The 16544-nt window shown below is 44.7% G+C and overlaps 1 protein-coding gene across 2 annotated transcripts; it reads left to right on the forward strand.

Moving 5' to 3' along the window:
• The first annotated feature begins 2371 nt into the window (after window positions 1-2371).
• Window positions 2372-8748, forward strand: atp1b2a (ATPase Na+/K+ transporting subunit beta 2a). 2 transcript variants are annotated; one of them, XM_047017555.1, is made up of 8 exons: window positions 2372-2771; window positions 5804-5932; window positions 6333-6437; window positions 6634-6839; window positions 7086-7145; window positions 7930-7956; window positions 8104-8199; window positions 8417-8748. In XM_047017555.1, the coding sequence occupies exons 1-8, from the start codon at window positions 2672-2674 to the stop codon at window positions 8582-8584; spliced, it is 891 nt and encodes a 296-aa protein (XP_046873511.1). In that variant the 5' UTR covers window positions 2372-2671; the 3' UTR covers window positions 8585-8748. The 2 variants fall into 2 exon arrangements, with proteins under 2 accessions (XP_046873511.1, XP_046873512.1); XM_047017556.1 differs by lacking the exon at window positions 7930-7956 and having other exon boundaries at window positions 8417-8745.
• The last annotated feature ends 7796 nt before the right edge of the window (window positions 8749-16544 follow it).

A 16544-nucleotide genomic window follows, 5' to 3' on the forward strand; every position in this document is an offset into this window, starting at 1 on the left:
TTTTATTTCCTCTCGTTTAGATTACTGTTACAGTCTTTTTACCTGTTTGAGTAAGAAGGAGCTTGGCTGCAAGGCTTTTAACGCACATTAACAAAAGAGCACATATCACACCTGTTTTAGCAGATGTACTGCTAAAACAGGTTACTATACTGTTACCAGTCCAGTATAGAATTTAATATAAAATACTGGTCCTTACATTTAGAGCCCTGCATGGTCAAGTTCCTCCCCACATCTCAGACTTGATACTTCATATCCCCACTCGTGATCTGAGGTCATTGGGGCAGAAGGTACTTTTAAAAAGATATTAAAAAGATATTAAAACCACCAGTTGCACATGGAGACCAAATTTTAAAAAACAAATATAAATATTGCACAGTAAATTGCACTTTTAGTGTATATATATATTCGTCAGTGGCGGCTGCTGGTCTTTCAAATAGGGGAAGCTCATTTTCGGCCTATACATCATATACATCTTACATTTACATGTAGTCATTTAGCAGACGCTCTTATCCAGAGCGACTTACAGTAAGTACAGGGACGTTCCCCCCGAGGCAAGTAGGGTGAAGTGCCTTGCCCAAGGACAAAACATCATTTGGCACGGTGGGGAATCGATCCGGCAACCTTCTGATTACTAGCCCGACTCCCTCATCTGACTCCCATCTTCCATTTATTTAGCTAGTTCACTGGCTAGTTCACCCCTACGACACTAGCCTAACCTGCTGTATGAATGAATGAACGAATGAATGAAGGAACGATCTAATGAAACATTATCAAACTCGAAAGAAATGTGGGAATTAGGTTAAACTGAAACAAGGAATATATAGCCTAACTGTATGAAATGTATGATGAAAATTTAGCCAAGAAATACCCTTACCAAGCAACAAAACACTACATTCTAAGCAGACACATTTAAAAAACGAAATTCATGAAGTTACATGTATTTCGAACAAACGGCAAACTTATCAGCACATTTTAACACTATTTACCGCCATTGGAATTGACTAGCCAATGAGACACACTATCTTCATTTTTTCACGTCGTTATTTCGTTCTTCAGTCAGTTTGACAGTATAACCTTCAAATTCTCAAGTAGCTTTTCCGTTTTTTCCATTAATACTCCAATTGATAATTATTAGTATAAGAGTATAGGGCTTCAGAATGTTTTGGCAGTAATTAAGGTTACAGCTTCAGTACCAAAAAAAGATTCAATGTGCAATGTGTAATAGATTTTCATAGACATGAATAATTAGAATGAGATGGATCAAAGAAAATGTAACCTTTTCAACTATTTTCGAAGCAAACTTAAAAGTATATCAAAAGTGAACTATTTTCTAAGTATACTCCTTAAAAGTAAATCAAAAGTGAACTATTTTCAAAGCATACTTAAAAGTATATCAAAAGTGAACTATTTTCTAAGCATACTTCTTAAAAGTATATCAAAAGTGAACAAAAAGTGTACTATCCATATCTTAGTATACTTATAGTATACTTTAATTTACTTCTTTTTTGTAAGGGAATACCAAGAAATAGGTTGCAGCAGTTTGTCTTTTGACTACACTTGCAAAATCCACGAAGGGAATGAGCTCGAATAGCTTCGGCGACTTTTTATAGTACAAAATCACTGTCAATCCAAAGGAGATGTAGTCTTTCGACAGACCCTCCAATGATCACGCAGAAGCCCAGCGTCCAGGCCAGCCCACTCCTCCATTCACCCCCAGTGACGCTGAGCGTCCCTGCGTGGGACATAATTTATAGCAGCATTTATCCAATGACCGTATAGTTTCGAAGCACTGAAAAAAACTGTTCAAAGCAGCCCCATTGAAGTCAGTGGAAGCTGGGCTTCAACAGGTAAATGCACTGTGACGTTAAGGGAAAGTATGAGAATGAAATCAAGTCAGTCCACCTGCCACTATGTAGCATATTCTGAATGAACTCGTCTTCGAGATGAACGTGCTATAACGCATTTAAAATGTGAACACAATAGAAAATATTTGACCTTTAATTTGTTGACATTTTAGGGGAAGTTGAGCTTTCCTTGCAGGCTTAAAAAATCGCCATTGATTGTTGTGTATGATAATGTAGATGTACAGTTGTGTATAATTGTATGGGGACAATGTGCACAAATATGGATATACATATAGCCTATAGTATAAAGTAAGCCTACAGAAGTGATGGCATGGCTCCCATGCATGTATGATATCTATATGTAGGTCATGCACACAAACATACATACATATATATGTACACCCACATAAATATACACACACACCCAGGCGGGTCAAAGGGGTATGATGTTCTCTCATAGGCCCAGGCACGGCGAAGATTATGACGTAGTCATGTATCTATGCACGCTGGGGGAGGGGGCGCTCGAGCCCGTTTTACCGCAGTGTCAACGGGTTTCATGTATTAGCTGCTGCGCATCAGAACTATAACGCAGATTGAGCGCCGATATTCTAATCGTTCATAAAATTAAATGATTGTCGGTAATACCCCCGGTCTAACTATTGATATCATCCCGCCTGATGTGACTGGATATTGTTTTAAAACTCGAGCTCTCATCCGGTCGTTCGTCCTCCGTCAGTTGACAGACTCAACGTCAAACAGCGCGAGTCGGATACTCCGCTTCATTCATCTGGGTACGGATTACAGCCGCACGGACCGCTAGCAGCAGCATGGCTAAAGAGGATGAACGGAAAGGTTCCGGGGAGTGGAAGGAGTTCTTCTGGAACCCGCGAACGCACGAATTCCTGGGTCGGACCGCGAGCAGCTGGGGTGAGTGGGTCCGGTCATCTTTGATGCGCGCGTCTCCATCAACCGACCTCCTCTTCCTACTCTGTCCTTCTCCTCTCTCTTTCTTTACAGAACCATTCGTCCTTTACCCGTCCCGTCCCATCCTCTCCTCTCCACTTTCTCCTCCATCTCTCCACCCCTTCCTTCAAGTTCAAGTCTTTTATTGTCAGATGCACAGAACAACACCGGGTCAGACTGGGCACTGAAATTCTTAGGACAGGACAACGCAGAGCAACCTGGCAGAACATAACATATAATTACACAGAACATATAACAGCTATGATAAGGTAAAATATAGTAGGCTAAACCTAATATACAAATAATATACAATATTCAATACAGTATACTAAACTTCTAATACACATAATAACCTATACTAGCCCTCTCCCATCCTCTCCACTCTCCTCCATCTCTCCACCCCTTCCTCTCCCATCCTCTCCTAACCACTACCTGCTAAATAAGATCTGTCATGTCGTCAAGTCGTCCCATTGTGAAGGTCGCTGTGTGTGTGCAAGAGTGTGTGTGCGTGTGTAGGAGAGTGTGTGTGTGTGCAAGAGAGAGAGAGTGTGTGCGTGTGAGAGAGAGAGTGTGTGTGTGCACGAGAGAAAGAAAGGTAGATAAAGGGAGAGAGAGAGAGTGTGTAAATACTGTAGCTCCATGAAGGTCACCGTCATGTCTGGTTTTAACTACGCATGTGCTACATCAACATCTGCACTAGCCTAACCCTAGACTCCTGTACACGTGCGTGACAGACTGTGTGTGTGTGTGTGTGAGAGAGAGAGAGAGCACACACTCTCACACACTCTCATGCACACACAAACAATAAATAGCAAGTATGTTCAACTAGAGACTCCTAACCCTAAACTAAGCCTATCTGTACTATAGTAGGAGACCAGAACCTCTAATGGGTAGAGGGAGGGAGAGAGAGAGAGGGAGGGAGATGGACAGAGAAAGAGAGGTATGCAGAGAGAAGAAGAGGGAGGGAGAGAGAGGGAAAGAGACAGAGAGCGACAGAGAGAGATAGAAAGAGAGAGAGAAGGGGGATGGAGAGGGAGGGAAGATGGAAGGAAGAGAGGGAGGGAGAGTGGGATGGAAACAGAAGGAGGGAGTGGGAAAGTGGGAGAGAAGGAGGGAAGGAAGGAAGGAGGGGGAGAGAGCGAGGGAGCGGGATCTGGTGACAGGAGGTAATCTGGATTAGGTTTGAGAGGAGAGTTTGATTGGTCTGTGTAATCTGTCTACCCAGTGTCTGCTACACAGACACAGACACACACACTCACACAATCACACACACACACAATCACACACACTAATGCAAATACTCACAAATGCAGAGTATGCTGTAATCCATTGCTTTGTCCAGGACACAAGATATGGAGAGATGGAGAAATGGAGGGAGAGGGATGGATGGAGAGAGGGGAATGGTGGGAGAGGGATGGAGGACTGGTGGGAGGGGAGGGGGAGGGATGGATAGGTGGAGGAGAAGAGGGGTAGGAGAGGAGAGGAGAAGAGAGCAGGAGAAGAGAGGAGAGGAGGAGGGGAGGGGAGGAGGAGAGTGATTCCCTCAAGACTGAACTAATAAAATAGAGACATGCTGTATACACATCAAGGCCGTAGCCATGGAATCAACATGGGGGGGGGACGAATATTTTTTTAAATGGTAATTTCGGACAGCGTGCGTGGTTGCCTGTCGTAGCGTAGCACTTTTATGTTTTTATATCAAAATATTGGGGGGGACATTTTGACCAGATTTGAATATTGGGGGTGATGTGTCCCCCCCAATATGTATTATGATTACGGCCTTGATACACATGCACACACACCTGATACACACACACAAACACAAACACACACAGCTCATACACACACACAAACACAAACACACACAGCTCATACACACACACAAACACAAACACACACAGCTCATACACACACACAAACACAAACACACACAGCTCATACACACACACAAACACAAACACACACAGCTCATACACACACACAAACAAAAACACACACAGCTCATACACACACACAAACACAAACACACACAGCTCATACACACACACAAACACAAACACACACAGCTCATACACACACACAAACACAAACACACACAGCTCATACACACACACAAACACAAACACACACACCTGATACACATATCCTGGGGAACAGAGAACAGAGCAGAAGGGAGAGGGGAGAAAAAGAAAATGTGTAAAAGAGATGGAATGATGGATGGATGGATGAGAGAGAGAGCAAGTAAAGGAAGAGAGAGGACGAGAGATGCAGTCAAAGGAGACTTATTATGTAATGCCTCTCCAGACTGAAGCAGTAATGTGTATCTGTAGTGTGTGTGTGTATCTGTACACTGTGTACTGTGGTTTCTAGTACCTTTGCTAGCTTCTCAATGCTGATGAGAGTGTGTGTGTGTGCGCGCGTGCATGCGTGGGTGTATGCATATGTGTGGGTGAGTGCATTTGTTTGTGCGTGCGCCTGTGCATGTTGGCATGCGTGTGTGTGTGCATGACAGGGGACAGAGGCGAGAGGATTATCCTCCCCTCCCCCACTGTCACCATTCAACAGCTATGTAGGTTACAGAGGGGGGTAGGAGGAGAGGAGGCACCAGTCCTTCAGGTCAGGGGTCAAGCATCCCTCCTTTTAGTTAGGGTTAGTGAGCACTAGTAAAGAACAAGCAGTACGTGTTGGAAGATGAGAGGACACACACACACACATACCACAGGAAATACCACAAGAGATACCACAAGAGATACCACAGGACATACCACAGGACATACCACAGGAGATACCACAGGACATACCACAGGACATACCACAGGAGATACCCTAGAAGAGAAGAGAGAAGAGAAGGAGGATGAACTAAAGGAGAGAGGAAGAACTCAGTAGTAGACTGCAGCTCTAGAGATTGTGGGTTTGAATTTAATTGTTCTTGTCTAACAATATATCTGTGTGTGTGTATCTGTGTGTGTATGTGTGTGTATGTGTTTGTGTCCCAGGTCTGATCCTGCTGTTCTACCTGGTGTTCTATATCTTCCTGGCGGGAATGTTTGTTCTGACCATGTACGTCATGTTGCTCAGCCTGGACGACTACCAGCCAACGTACCAGGACCGCCTGACCACTCCAGGTACACACACAGACACACAGACACACAGACACACAGACACACACACAGACACACACACAGACACACACACAGACACACACACGTACCAGAACCGCCTGACCACCCCAGGTACACACACACACAGACACACAGACACACAGACACACACACAGACACACAGACGTACCAGAACCGCCTGACCACCCCAGGTACACACACACACAGACACACACAGACACACACAGACACACACACACAGACACACACGTACCAGGACCGCCTGACCACCCCAGGTACACACACACACACACACACAGACACACACACAGACACACACACACAGACACAAACACGTACCAGGACCCCCTGACCACCCCAGGTATTCACTCACACCCCCCCCCCCAACTCCTCTCCCCCCCAGGGATGATGATCCGCCCTCGGGGGGAGGCTCTGGAGATTGTGTACAATCGGGACGATCCGGACAGCTGGAGGTCCTATGCCACTGCCCTAGACATCTTCCTCTCACGTAGGTCCACGTGTCTGTAAACGGTAGTGTGTGAATGTATGTGTGAGTTTGTGTTCATGTATATGTGTGTATTAACATGTGTGTTCATGTGTGTGTGTTAATATCTGTGTGTGAATTAAATTGTGTGTGTGTGTGTGCTTGTATAAACATGTGTGTTAATGTGTGTGTGTATATTAACATGTGTGTGTGTGTGTAGCCTACAATGACTCCCAGCAGGCGCGGACCAACGACGTGTGTGTTCCAGATCGCTACTTTGTGCAGGAGGACAGTGGCGAGGTGAGGAACAACCCCAAGCGCTCCTGCCAGTTCAACCTCTCCTCACTGGAGGAATGTTCCGGGCTCAGCGACCCGTCCTATGGATACGCCCACGGCAAGCCCTGTGTTCTCATCAAGCTCAACCGGGTACACACACTCTCCCAAACACACTATACAAACTAAACACAAGCTCCCACACACACACTCTCACACACACTATACACACTATACAAACATTCTAAACATTCTCCCAAACACACTATACACGCTCTCTCACACACACACTCTCTCACACACACACTCTCCCAAACACTATATACAGACATTATACATACCCACTATTTACACACTCCTGCTACTGGTGCACAGCCTAATTCCTCTCCTCCTCTACAGGTTATTGGAATGTTACCAGGAAAGGATGGCCAGTCTCCATATGTCAGCTGTGGAGCAAAGGTCAGCAGGGTTAGGGTTAGGTTAGGGTTAGGTTAGGGTTAGGTCTGTCAGCTGCCTCCCCTGTCAGTCTATTGTCTCTACTGTCACTCTACTGTCTCTATTGTCTTTACTGTCTCTATTGTCTCTGTTGTAACTCTACTGTCTCTCAACTGTCTCTATTGTCTCTACTGTCACTCTACTGTCTCTATTGTCTTTACTGTCTCTATTGTCTCTGATGTAACTCTACTGTCTCTCTACTGTCTCTATTGTCTCTACGGTCACTCTATTGTCTGTATTGTCTCTATTGTTGTTACTGTCTCTATTGTCTCTCTACTGTCTCTACTGTCTCTATTGTCTCTACTGTCCCTACTGTCCCTACTGTCTCTTCTGTCTTTACTGTCTCTGTACTGTCTCTCTACTGTCTCTATTGTTTCTATCGTCTTTACTGTCTGTACTTTCTTTACTGTCTCTATTGTCTCTATTGTCTTTACTGTCTGTACTGTCTCTCTATGTCTCTACTGTCTGTACTGTCTCTCTATTGTGTCTCCTGTCTCTCTTGTCTCTACTGTCTCTATTGTCTCTTCTGTCTCTATTGTCTGTACTGTCTGTACTGTCTGTACTGTCTGTACTGTGTCTACTGTCTCTACTACCTCTATTGTCATTTAAAAATAGAGCCAAAGTGATTGGACATGAACCCTCATTAATCCTCATGAACCCTTGTTAACCCTGACTTGAACCCTCATGAACCCTGATTAACCTTTACATGAATCTTCATTCACCCTCCATTACTGTAACCCATTCTCAGAAATACAAAGTGGGAAAAGGTGAATGGGTAAGACTGTCCTGTTGGATGGATGGATAGATGGAGAGAGAGAGATCATTTAGTTCATTAGTTAGTTGTTTAGTTAGTTGGTTGTTAAGTTAGTTGTTTAGTTAGTTGGTTGGTTAGCTGGCTAGTGACTGGCTCTCTGTTCTGCAGAAAGAGGACTCTGACAGCATCGGGGAGCTCTCTTATTTCCCCCCAAATGGAACCTTCAACCTCATGTACTTCCCCTACTATGGCAAGAGGGCCCAGGTAACACACACACATGCCACAAACAAAAAATGCAAAAAATGTGCACACACACATCTACATTCACTCCCACAAACACACACAAGGTTTTCTCTAGCATAAACCTTCTTTTAGAACTAAACTTAACCTGGCCTTGGACACTAAACGCAATTTGTGTGATGTGAGATGTTTGTTGTAATGTGTGTGTATGATGTGTGTGTGTGTATGTGTGTGTTGGCAGGTGAACTACACACAGCCCCTGGTTGCTGTGAAGTTCCAGAGCATCTCCATGAACACAGATGTGAACATCGAGTGTCAGATCAACTCTAACACCATCGCCACGGGCAACGAGAGGGACAAGTTTGCAGGACGTGTCTCCTTCAAACTAAGGATCAGCACAAAAGACTAGAGCAACACACACACGTACACACACAGACACACTCACAGACACATACACACACACACACAGGAAAGCACAAACTCCCTGTCAATAACGCACAAGTATCACTGCCAATACATGGTACAACAGCATGGAGGAGAGAGGAGAGGAGGTGGGGGGAGAGAGGAGATGGGGAGAGAGGGGGAGAAGAGTTGGGGGGAGAGGAGATCAGAGGAGGAAGACAGTGAAGGAAGTTGTATCCTACTAACCCCAACCCCAAAACTAATCCTAATCCTATACTACTGTCTAACCCTAACCCTTTGTACTCCCTCTCTCCAATGTGTTACTGCCTGAAAACAACAACACATACCTGAGAGGAGGAGGAGGACGGAGGAGGAGGAGGAGGGAAGGAAATGGGCAGTTTTCAAAATGTTTATAAAACACTTCCAAGATATGAAATATTAACATCAATATAAATGTTTGGAGAGCAAACTTGAGACTCATTATTTCAGTGTCTCTTAATAAAAAACTACATTTTAAAGACACTTTGATTGAAATCAACTTACTGCAACTTATTCTGCGACCCCTTGAGCTGCAACCAGACATCTTGGTTGTGGAATTATGATATCACTTCCTCTCCTCCTATCCAAAACCACCTGTGCAGAGGTGTGTGTAATATCCATGACCATCCTTGACAGAGGGGTGTATGTGTGTGTGGGTGTAGGTGTGTGTGTAGGTGTGTGTGTGTGTGTGTGTGGGATATCCATGACCATCCCTTGTTGTTGTTTTGGTTTACAGTCTGAAGGAACAAAACTCCTGTTGCTGCATGTGTTTACATAACTTTGGAGGAAAGGCAAGACTGAGTAGAGACAGGAGAGACGAAGGAGGGGAGAAGAGAGAGATGGACTACGTGAGAGCAATTTATTGTTATTTCTTTTATTTATTTAGCTCATTAAATTGTTGATGCCAACATGCTAGGAAACCTCTAGTTTATAGAAATGTAATTTGAACAACATATCACACACACACACACCCCAAACACACACAAACACACACACACCCTCCTCTCTCATACCCAAGAAGGGTCTGCTGTCTTGTTTTGTGTAAGTGAACTACTTAGTTATTGAGGTCAGTAGATGGTATCTTTATGATGGGGTTAGGGGTAACTGGTTACCAGGGTTTCTATGGTAATGGATAGATGTTTATATCTTAGTTTTGTTCATTTCTTTCTGCGCAGTTGAAGCATAATCATAGTAACTATAGTAACCACTGCAATCCACACCCTCACACAAACACACATATATACACACACACTTGTGCCACATGAGGCTGTTGTCTTACTGTTGGGACCGACTCCTCCTCTTTCAAACTCTTGACCAATCCTGTACTTTTAAAGAGTGATCCCATTTCCTGTTTGGTTCTGGGCGTCCAATCAGGTCGTCCGTTCTGACTGTGTCACCCCTTGTCAGCATACTGCCAGTAACCATGGAAACTTACCAATGAGAAATAAAATGTTTTTGTGTTTAAAGATGTCAGACTCTCCTTGAGTGAAAGATGAGTGAGGTGTGTGTGGTTGTATAAATATGTGTGTAGGAGTGTTCCGTGGTTCTGTAAGTTCTCGGGAGGGAGGGATGTAAATTGTGTGTAGCAGTGGCAATTTCTTTAAGACTGCAAGGGAAGCTAAGCTTCCCCTAACATTTCAAAAAATTAATGGTCAAAAATTTACTATTGTGTTAACATTTCAACTGCGTTAGATCGCATTCATTTAGTTCAGAATTAGCTACATACATTAGCAGGTCCACTGACTGATTTCCGTCTCATACATTCCCGTAGCTCCACAGTGCATTTCCCTGTTGAAGCCCAGCTTTCATGGACTTCAATGGGGCTGCTGTGAACAGTTGTTTTCAGTGCTTCAAAACTATACGGTCATTGGATAAATGCTGCTATTATGTCCCGCCAATGGACGCTCAGCGTCTCTGGGGGTGAATGGAGGAGTGGGCTGGCCTGGACGCTGGGCTTATGCGTGACGATTGGAGGGTCTGTCGAAAGACTGCATCTCCTTTTGATTGACAGCTATTTTGTACTATAAAACTTGCCAAAGCTATTCAAGCTCAGTCTCGTCACGGATTTTGCAACTGTAATTGAAAGACAAACTGCGGCAACCTATTTCTTGGTATTTGCTTGGGAAATTGCTAGCAAATTTTCATCATACATTTCATACAATTATACATCACATTCCTTTTTTTAGTTTAACTTAATTCCCACATTTCCTTCAGGTTTAATATTTTTTCTTCAGTTTGTTCGTTCATTCATTCTTACAGTAGGCTAGGCCAGTGTCTGCGGGGTGAACCAGCAAGTGAACTGAAAATGTATATGGTGTAAGCCGAAAATGATCTTCCCCTATTGAAAAACCAGCAGCCGCCACTGGCGTGTAGGCATGTGTGTGTGTGACTGTACATGTGTGTGACTGCTGAATTAGTTTATAGTGAATTTGCTTAAAACCCTCCCCTCCAGCTGTGGTGCTCTGGTCTTATATAAGGGTTCTGATTCTGAAAGACCTTATGTAACCATCTCTCTCCCCGCAACACACGCACACACACACACACACACAGATGTCTCCTCGCACACACATGCATATTTGTATTAGAACAGCCTTTCTGAGCTCCCCCTGAGTTGGGGTTAGGCCCAGTCCAGCAGTTAGTTCTGGCCAACCTGACGGGCTGACTGGAGTGTGTGTGTGAGAGAGCGTGTGAGAGTGTGTGTGTGAGAGAGCGTGTGAGAGTGTGTGTGTATAAGTGTCAGGGCGTGTGTGTGCATGGTGGGGGGGTATTATATAACTATGAATATATATTCTAGTGTCATGTCATAGTGTTATGTTATGCCACATTGCTTTGGGATGTATTTTCCTGAGAATGTCAGTGCCCAGTCTGACCCTGTGTTGTTCTGTCCATCTGACAATACAAGACTTGAACTTGAACTTGTCAGAACTTCGGGGACAGTGAAGCAACCATGTGTAATAGTCATTAACATTTTGTTTTGTAATTACACTGACACACACAAACATTGTATTCATTTTTCATTTTACTATTTGTATGGCTGTTTGTTTTATGATGAACGATGATTAGATTATCTGTGCTTGTTAAATTGTATGGTGTCCCTTCACTGTAGACTGCTTTGGCAAAATTATTTAACCAGAACATTTATGCCAAAAAGCATTTGAGATTGATTTGAAAATTAAAACAAATACAGTAAAGATAGAAAGAGAGGGTGGAGAGACAGAAAGATGAAGAGAGACAGAATCAGAGACAAATAGAGAGAGAGTGTCAGCAACCCCTTGGTGGAAGCACGAGGAGGCAGAGGGTTCTCACTGATGTCTTTATTAGCTATCGCTGTTAGCCGTTTATTTCTTTGCATCAAGATACATCGTACACATAGAACCCGTAAAACTGTACAAAAGAATACACAAATACAAGAATGTAAATACACACAGGTTATAGCACGAAGGAATTATGTCTCAAACGTGTGCTGCTAGCATTTACATTTACATTACATTTAGTTATTTAGCAAACGCTTTTATCCAGAGTGACTTACAGTAAGTACAGGGACATTTCCCCTGAGGCAAGTAGGGTGAAGTGCCTTGCCTAAGGACACAATGTCATTTTAACGTGGCCGGGAATCGAACTGGCGACCTTCAGATTACTAGCCCGATTCCCTAACCGCTCAGCTACCGGATTCCCGCATTTACATATTTAGCATGTGTGAAGGTAAAATATTACAAAGAAATAAGAATAAGACAAGTTTGACACATACGCATATTACCTCGCTCCGCTTTCAAGGGAAACCAAATATAGAATTATTCTGTTCACCAAACACAATTATTTAGAAACGAAATGCTGCTCCTTTTCATAACGTCTGCATTGAACTTTGTTACGTTCAAGTCATTTAGCATTTCACAGCTGCACCACCTATGTGAGGGGGTAAACAGCATCATTACAGAGAGACAGATAGAGGGAGAGATCAGAATCAGAAGGGATTTTATTCGCCATGAATGTTTGCACAAACAAGGAATTTACTTTGGCAGGGAGGTGCATACATTAAACATATAGGAATATTCGAACTTAAATATGTCGACTAACTATACAAAAGGAGCAAAGTCTAGCTAATACTAAGGGGAGTCTAGCTAATACTAAGGGGAATAAAAATAATATATTAAATAAAATATAAAATGTGAGTAGCCCTAATTAACAATCTAACCTAAAAATACAGATAGTGCAAACAATACAATAGTGCAAATTGCAATGTGCAGGGTGTCATTGTGCAGATTGTGATTAAAAGTCAGTGTGAGTCCTTGGCCTTGTTAAAGAGGCCAACAGCGGATGGGAAGAAATTGTTCTTGTGGCGTGAGGTTTTGGTCTTGATGGACCGCAGCCTTCTGCCGGAGGGGAGTAGCTGGAACAGGGAGTGTCGGCCACAATCTTCCTCGCTCGCCTCAGGGACCTCGAGGTGTGCAGATCCTCGAGGGAAGGCAGATTGCAGCCGATCACCTTCTCAGCAGTGCGGATGATACGCTGCAGTCTGCTCTTGTCCTTGGCAGTGGCAGCAGCGTACCAGATGGTAATAGAAGAAGTGAGGATGGACTCAATGATGGCTGTGTAGAAGTGCACCATCATTGTCTTTGGCAGGTTGAATTTCTTCAGCTGCCGTAGGAAGCACATCCTCTGTTGTGCTTTTTTGGTGAGGGAGCAGATGTTCGGTTCCCACTTGAGGTCCTGGGAGAGGATGGTGCTCAGGAAGCGGAAGGACTCCACAGTGTTGACTGGGGAGTCACTCAGGGTGATGGGGGTGAGTGGGGCTGTGTTCTTCCTGAAGTCCACAACCATCTCCACTGTCTTAAGAGCATTGAGCTCTAAGTTCTTCTAGGTTACACCAGGTCACCAGGTTGTCAGCTTCCCACCTGTAGTCAGACTCGTCCCCGTCAGAGATGAGCCCAGTGAGGGTGGTGTCATCCGCAAACTTCAAGAGTTTGACAGACGGATGATTCGAGGTGCAGCTGTTGGTGTACAGGGAGAAGAGCAGAGGAGAAAGGATGCAGCCCTGAGGAAATCCGGTGCTGATGGACCGGGAGTCAGAGACTTGTGTTCCCAGCTTAACGCACTGCTTCCTGTCAGACAGGAAGTCTGAGATCCACCTGCAGGTGGAGTCGGGCACGGGAGATACAGAGAGAGAGACAGAAAGAGGGAAAGAGACAGAGAAACAGAGATAGAGACAGAAAGAGGGAGAGAGACAGAGAGAGAGACAGAAAGAGGGAGAGACAGAAATATGAGACGTATTATGGGGTGGATAAAGGTAGACGGAAAACCCCCCCAGAAAAAGCTGCACGTAAAGGGACTCGTATGAGTAACCAGACCAAGTTTGGTGGATGTGGAACCTAGTACTATGGATATGTCTGCTCTTTTCTAGCAAAAGTCACAGAGGGGAAAAAGATTATATCAGGCCGTTTTTTCACCTAATATACTGTAAGTCAGGTGGCTGAGCGGTTAGGGAATCCGGCTTGTAACATAAGGTTGCCGGTTCATATCTTGGTCATGCAAAAAATGAAGTTGTGTCCTTGGGCAAGGCACTTCACCTTACTTGCCTCGGGGGAATGTTTCTGTACTTACCGTAATTTGCTCTGGCTAAGAGCGTATGCTAAACAAATGACCAAATGTAAATATCATGTGTACCCCCTCCCCTAACATGCAAATAGTATGACCTACCATCATCAGTGTTATTTTCTTTGTTCTTTTGTTCACAATGAACAACGTGATATAACATGCAATTTTTTGTAAACAAAGGTTGACGGACAAAAAATAAAATGATCCCGGCATCAAATGATTCTTCCTGCATGTTGAGGGGATGTTGTTTGTTGTGACAAAAATAACACTGAAAATAACAAACATGATGGCAGGAAAGACCCTTTGCATGTTAGGGGAGGGGGATAAACCTTATTTCAGGTGAAAGAACGGAACACGAAATGTGGGGAGTCAGATCAGATGGCTGAACGGTTAGGGAATCGGAAGAAAAATGATAAAAAAAGAAGAAAATAATCTCAAAATCCAATGCAAAACATGACCGTAGAGGGGACTCTGATGAACAGGCCAGGCCAACTTTGGGACCTCTAGGGCCTTCCTAGGCAGAGTTATGGGCCCCGCAAAAGGGCAAGGCGAATATGGTCAAAAAAATCCAAATCCAATGGAAAATATGGCCGTAGAGGGGACTCTGATGAACAGGCCAGGCCAACTTTGGGGCCTCTAGGGCCTTCCTAGGCAGAGTTATTGGCCTTGCAAAAGGGCAAGGCGAATATGGCTCAAAAAAAGTCCAAATCCAATGGAAAATATGACCGTAGGGGGGACCCTGATGAACAGGCCAGGCCAACTTTGGGGCCTCTAGGGCCTTCCTAGGCAGAGTTATGGGCCTTGCAAAAGGGCAAGACGAATATGGCTCAAAAAAAGTCCAAATCCAATGGAAAATATGACCGTAGGGGGGACCCTGATGAACAGGCCAGGCCAACTTTGGGGCCTCTAGGGCCTTCCTAGGCAGAGTTATGGGCCTTGCAAAAGGCCAAGGCGAATATGGCTCAAAAAAAGTCCAAATCCAATGGAAAATATGACCGTAGGGGGGACCCTGATGAACAGGCCAGGCCAACTTTGGGGTCTCTAGGGCCTTCCTAGGCAGAGTTATGGGCCTTGCAAAAGGCCAAGGCGAATATGGCTCAAAAAAAGTCCAAATCCAATGGAAAATATGACCGTAGGGGGGACCCTGATGAACAGGCTAGGCCAACTTTGGGGCCTCTAGGGCCTTCCTAGGCAGAGTTATGGGCCTTGCAAAAGGCCAAGGCGAATATGGCTCAAAAAAAGTCCAAATCCAATGGAAAATATGACCGTAGGGGGGACCCTGATGAACAGGCCAGGCCAACTTTGGGGCCTCTAGGGCCTTCCTAGGCAGAGTTATGGGCCTTGCAAAAGGCCAAGGCGAATATGGCTCAAAAAAAGTCCAAATCCAATGGAAAATATGACCGTAGGGGGGACCCTGATGAACAGGCCAGGCCAACTTTGGGGCCTCTAGGGCTTTCCTAGGCAGAGTTATGGGCCTTGCAAAAAGGCAAGGCGAATATGGCTCAAACAAAGTCCAAATCCAATGGAAAATATGACCGTAGGGGGGACCCTGATGAACAGGCCAGGCCAACTTTGGGGCCTCTAGGGCCTTCCTAGGCAGAGTTATGGGCCTTGCAAAAGGCCAAGGCGAATATGGCTCAAAAAAAGTCCAAATCCAATGGAAAATATGACCGTAGGGGGGACCCTGATGAACAGGCCAGGCCAACTTTGGGGCCTCTAGGGCCTTCCTAGGCAGAGTTATGGGCTTTGCAAAAGGGCAAGGCGAATATGGCAAAAAAAAGTCAAAATCCAATGGAAAATATGACCGTAGGGGGGACCCTGATGAACAGGCCAGGCCAACTTTGGGGCCTCTAGGGCCTTCCTAGGCAGAGTTATGGGCCTTGCAAAAGGCCAAGGCGAATATGGCTCAAAAAAAGTCCAAATCCAATGGAAAATATGACCGTAGGGGGGACCCTGATGAACAGGCCAGGCCAACTTTGGGGCCTCTAGGGCCTTCCTAGGCAGAGTTATGGGCCTTGCAAAAGGCCAAGGCGAATATGGCAAAAAAAAAGTCCAAATCCAATGGAAAATATGACCGTAGGGGGGACCCTGATGAACAGGCCAGGCCAACTTTGGGGCCTCTAGGGCCTTCCCAGGCAGAGTTATGGGCCTTGCAAAAGGCCAAGGCGAATATGGCAAAGAAAAAGTCCAAATCCAATGGAAAATATGACCGTAGGGGGGACCCTGATGAACAGGCCAGGCCAACTTTGGGGCCTCTAGGGCCTTCCTAGGCAGAGTTATGGGCTTTGCAAAAGGGCAAGGCGAATATGGCAAAAAAAAAGTCCAAATCCAATGGA

The sequence above is a fragment of the Hypomesus transpacificus genome, unplaced genomic scaffold, assembly GCF_021917145.1.
Source record: "Hypomesus transpacificus isolate Combined female unplaced genomic scaffold, fHypTra1 scaffold_61, whole genome shotgun sequence".
Taxonomy (NCBI): domain Eukaryota; kingdom Metazoa; phylum Chordata; class Actinopteri; order Osmeriformes; family Osmeridae; genus Hypomesus; species Hypomesus transpacificus.

Excerpts from the sequence above, each read along its gene's own strand:
- atp1b2a (XM_047017555.1), top strand. The coding sequence starts at position 2,672 with ATGGCTAAAGAGGATGAACGGAAAGGTTCCGGGGAGTGGAAGGAGTTC. Across the intron at positions 6,438-6,633 it reads CCTAGACATCTTCCTCTCAC|CCTACAATGACTCCCAGCAG; the intron begins GTAGGTCCACGT and ends GTGTGTGTGTAG. Across the intron at positions 6,840-7,085 it reads TTCTCATCAAGCTCAACCGG|GTTATTGGAATGTTACCAGG; the intron begins GTACACACACTC and ends CCTCCTCTACAG.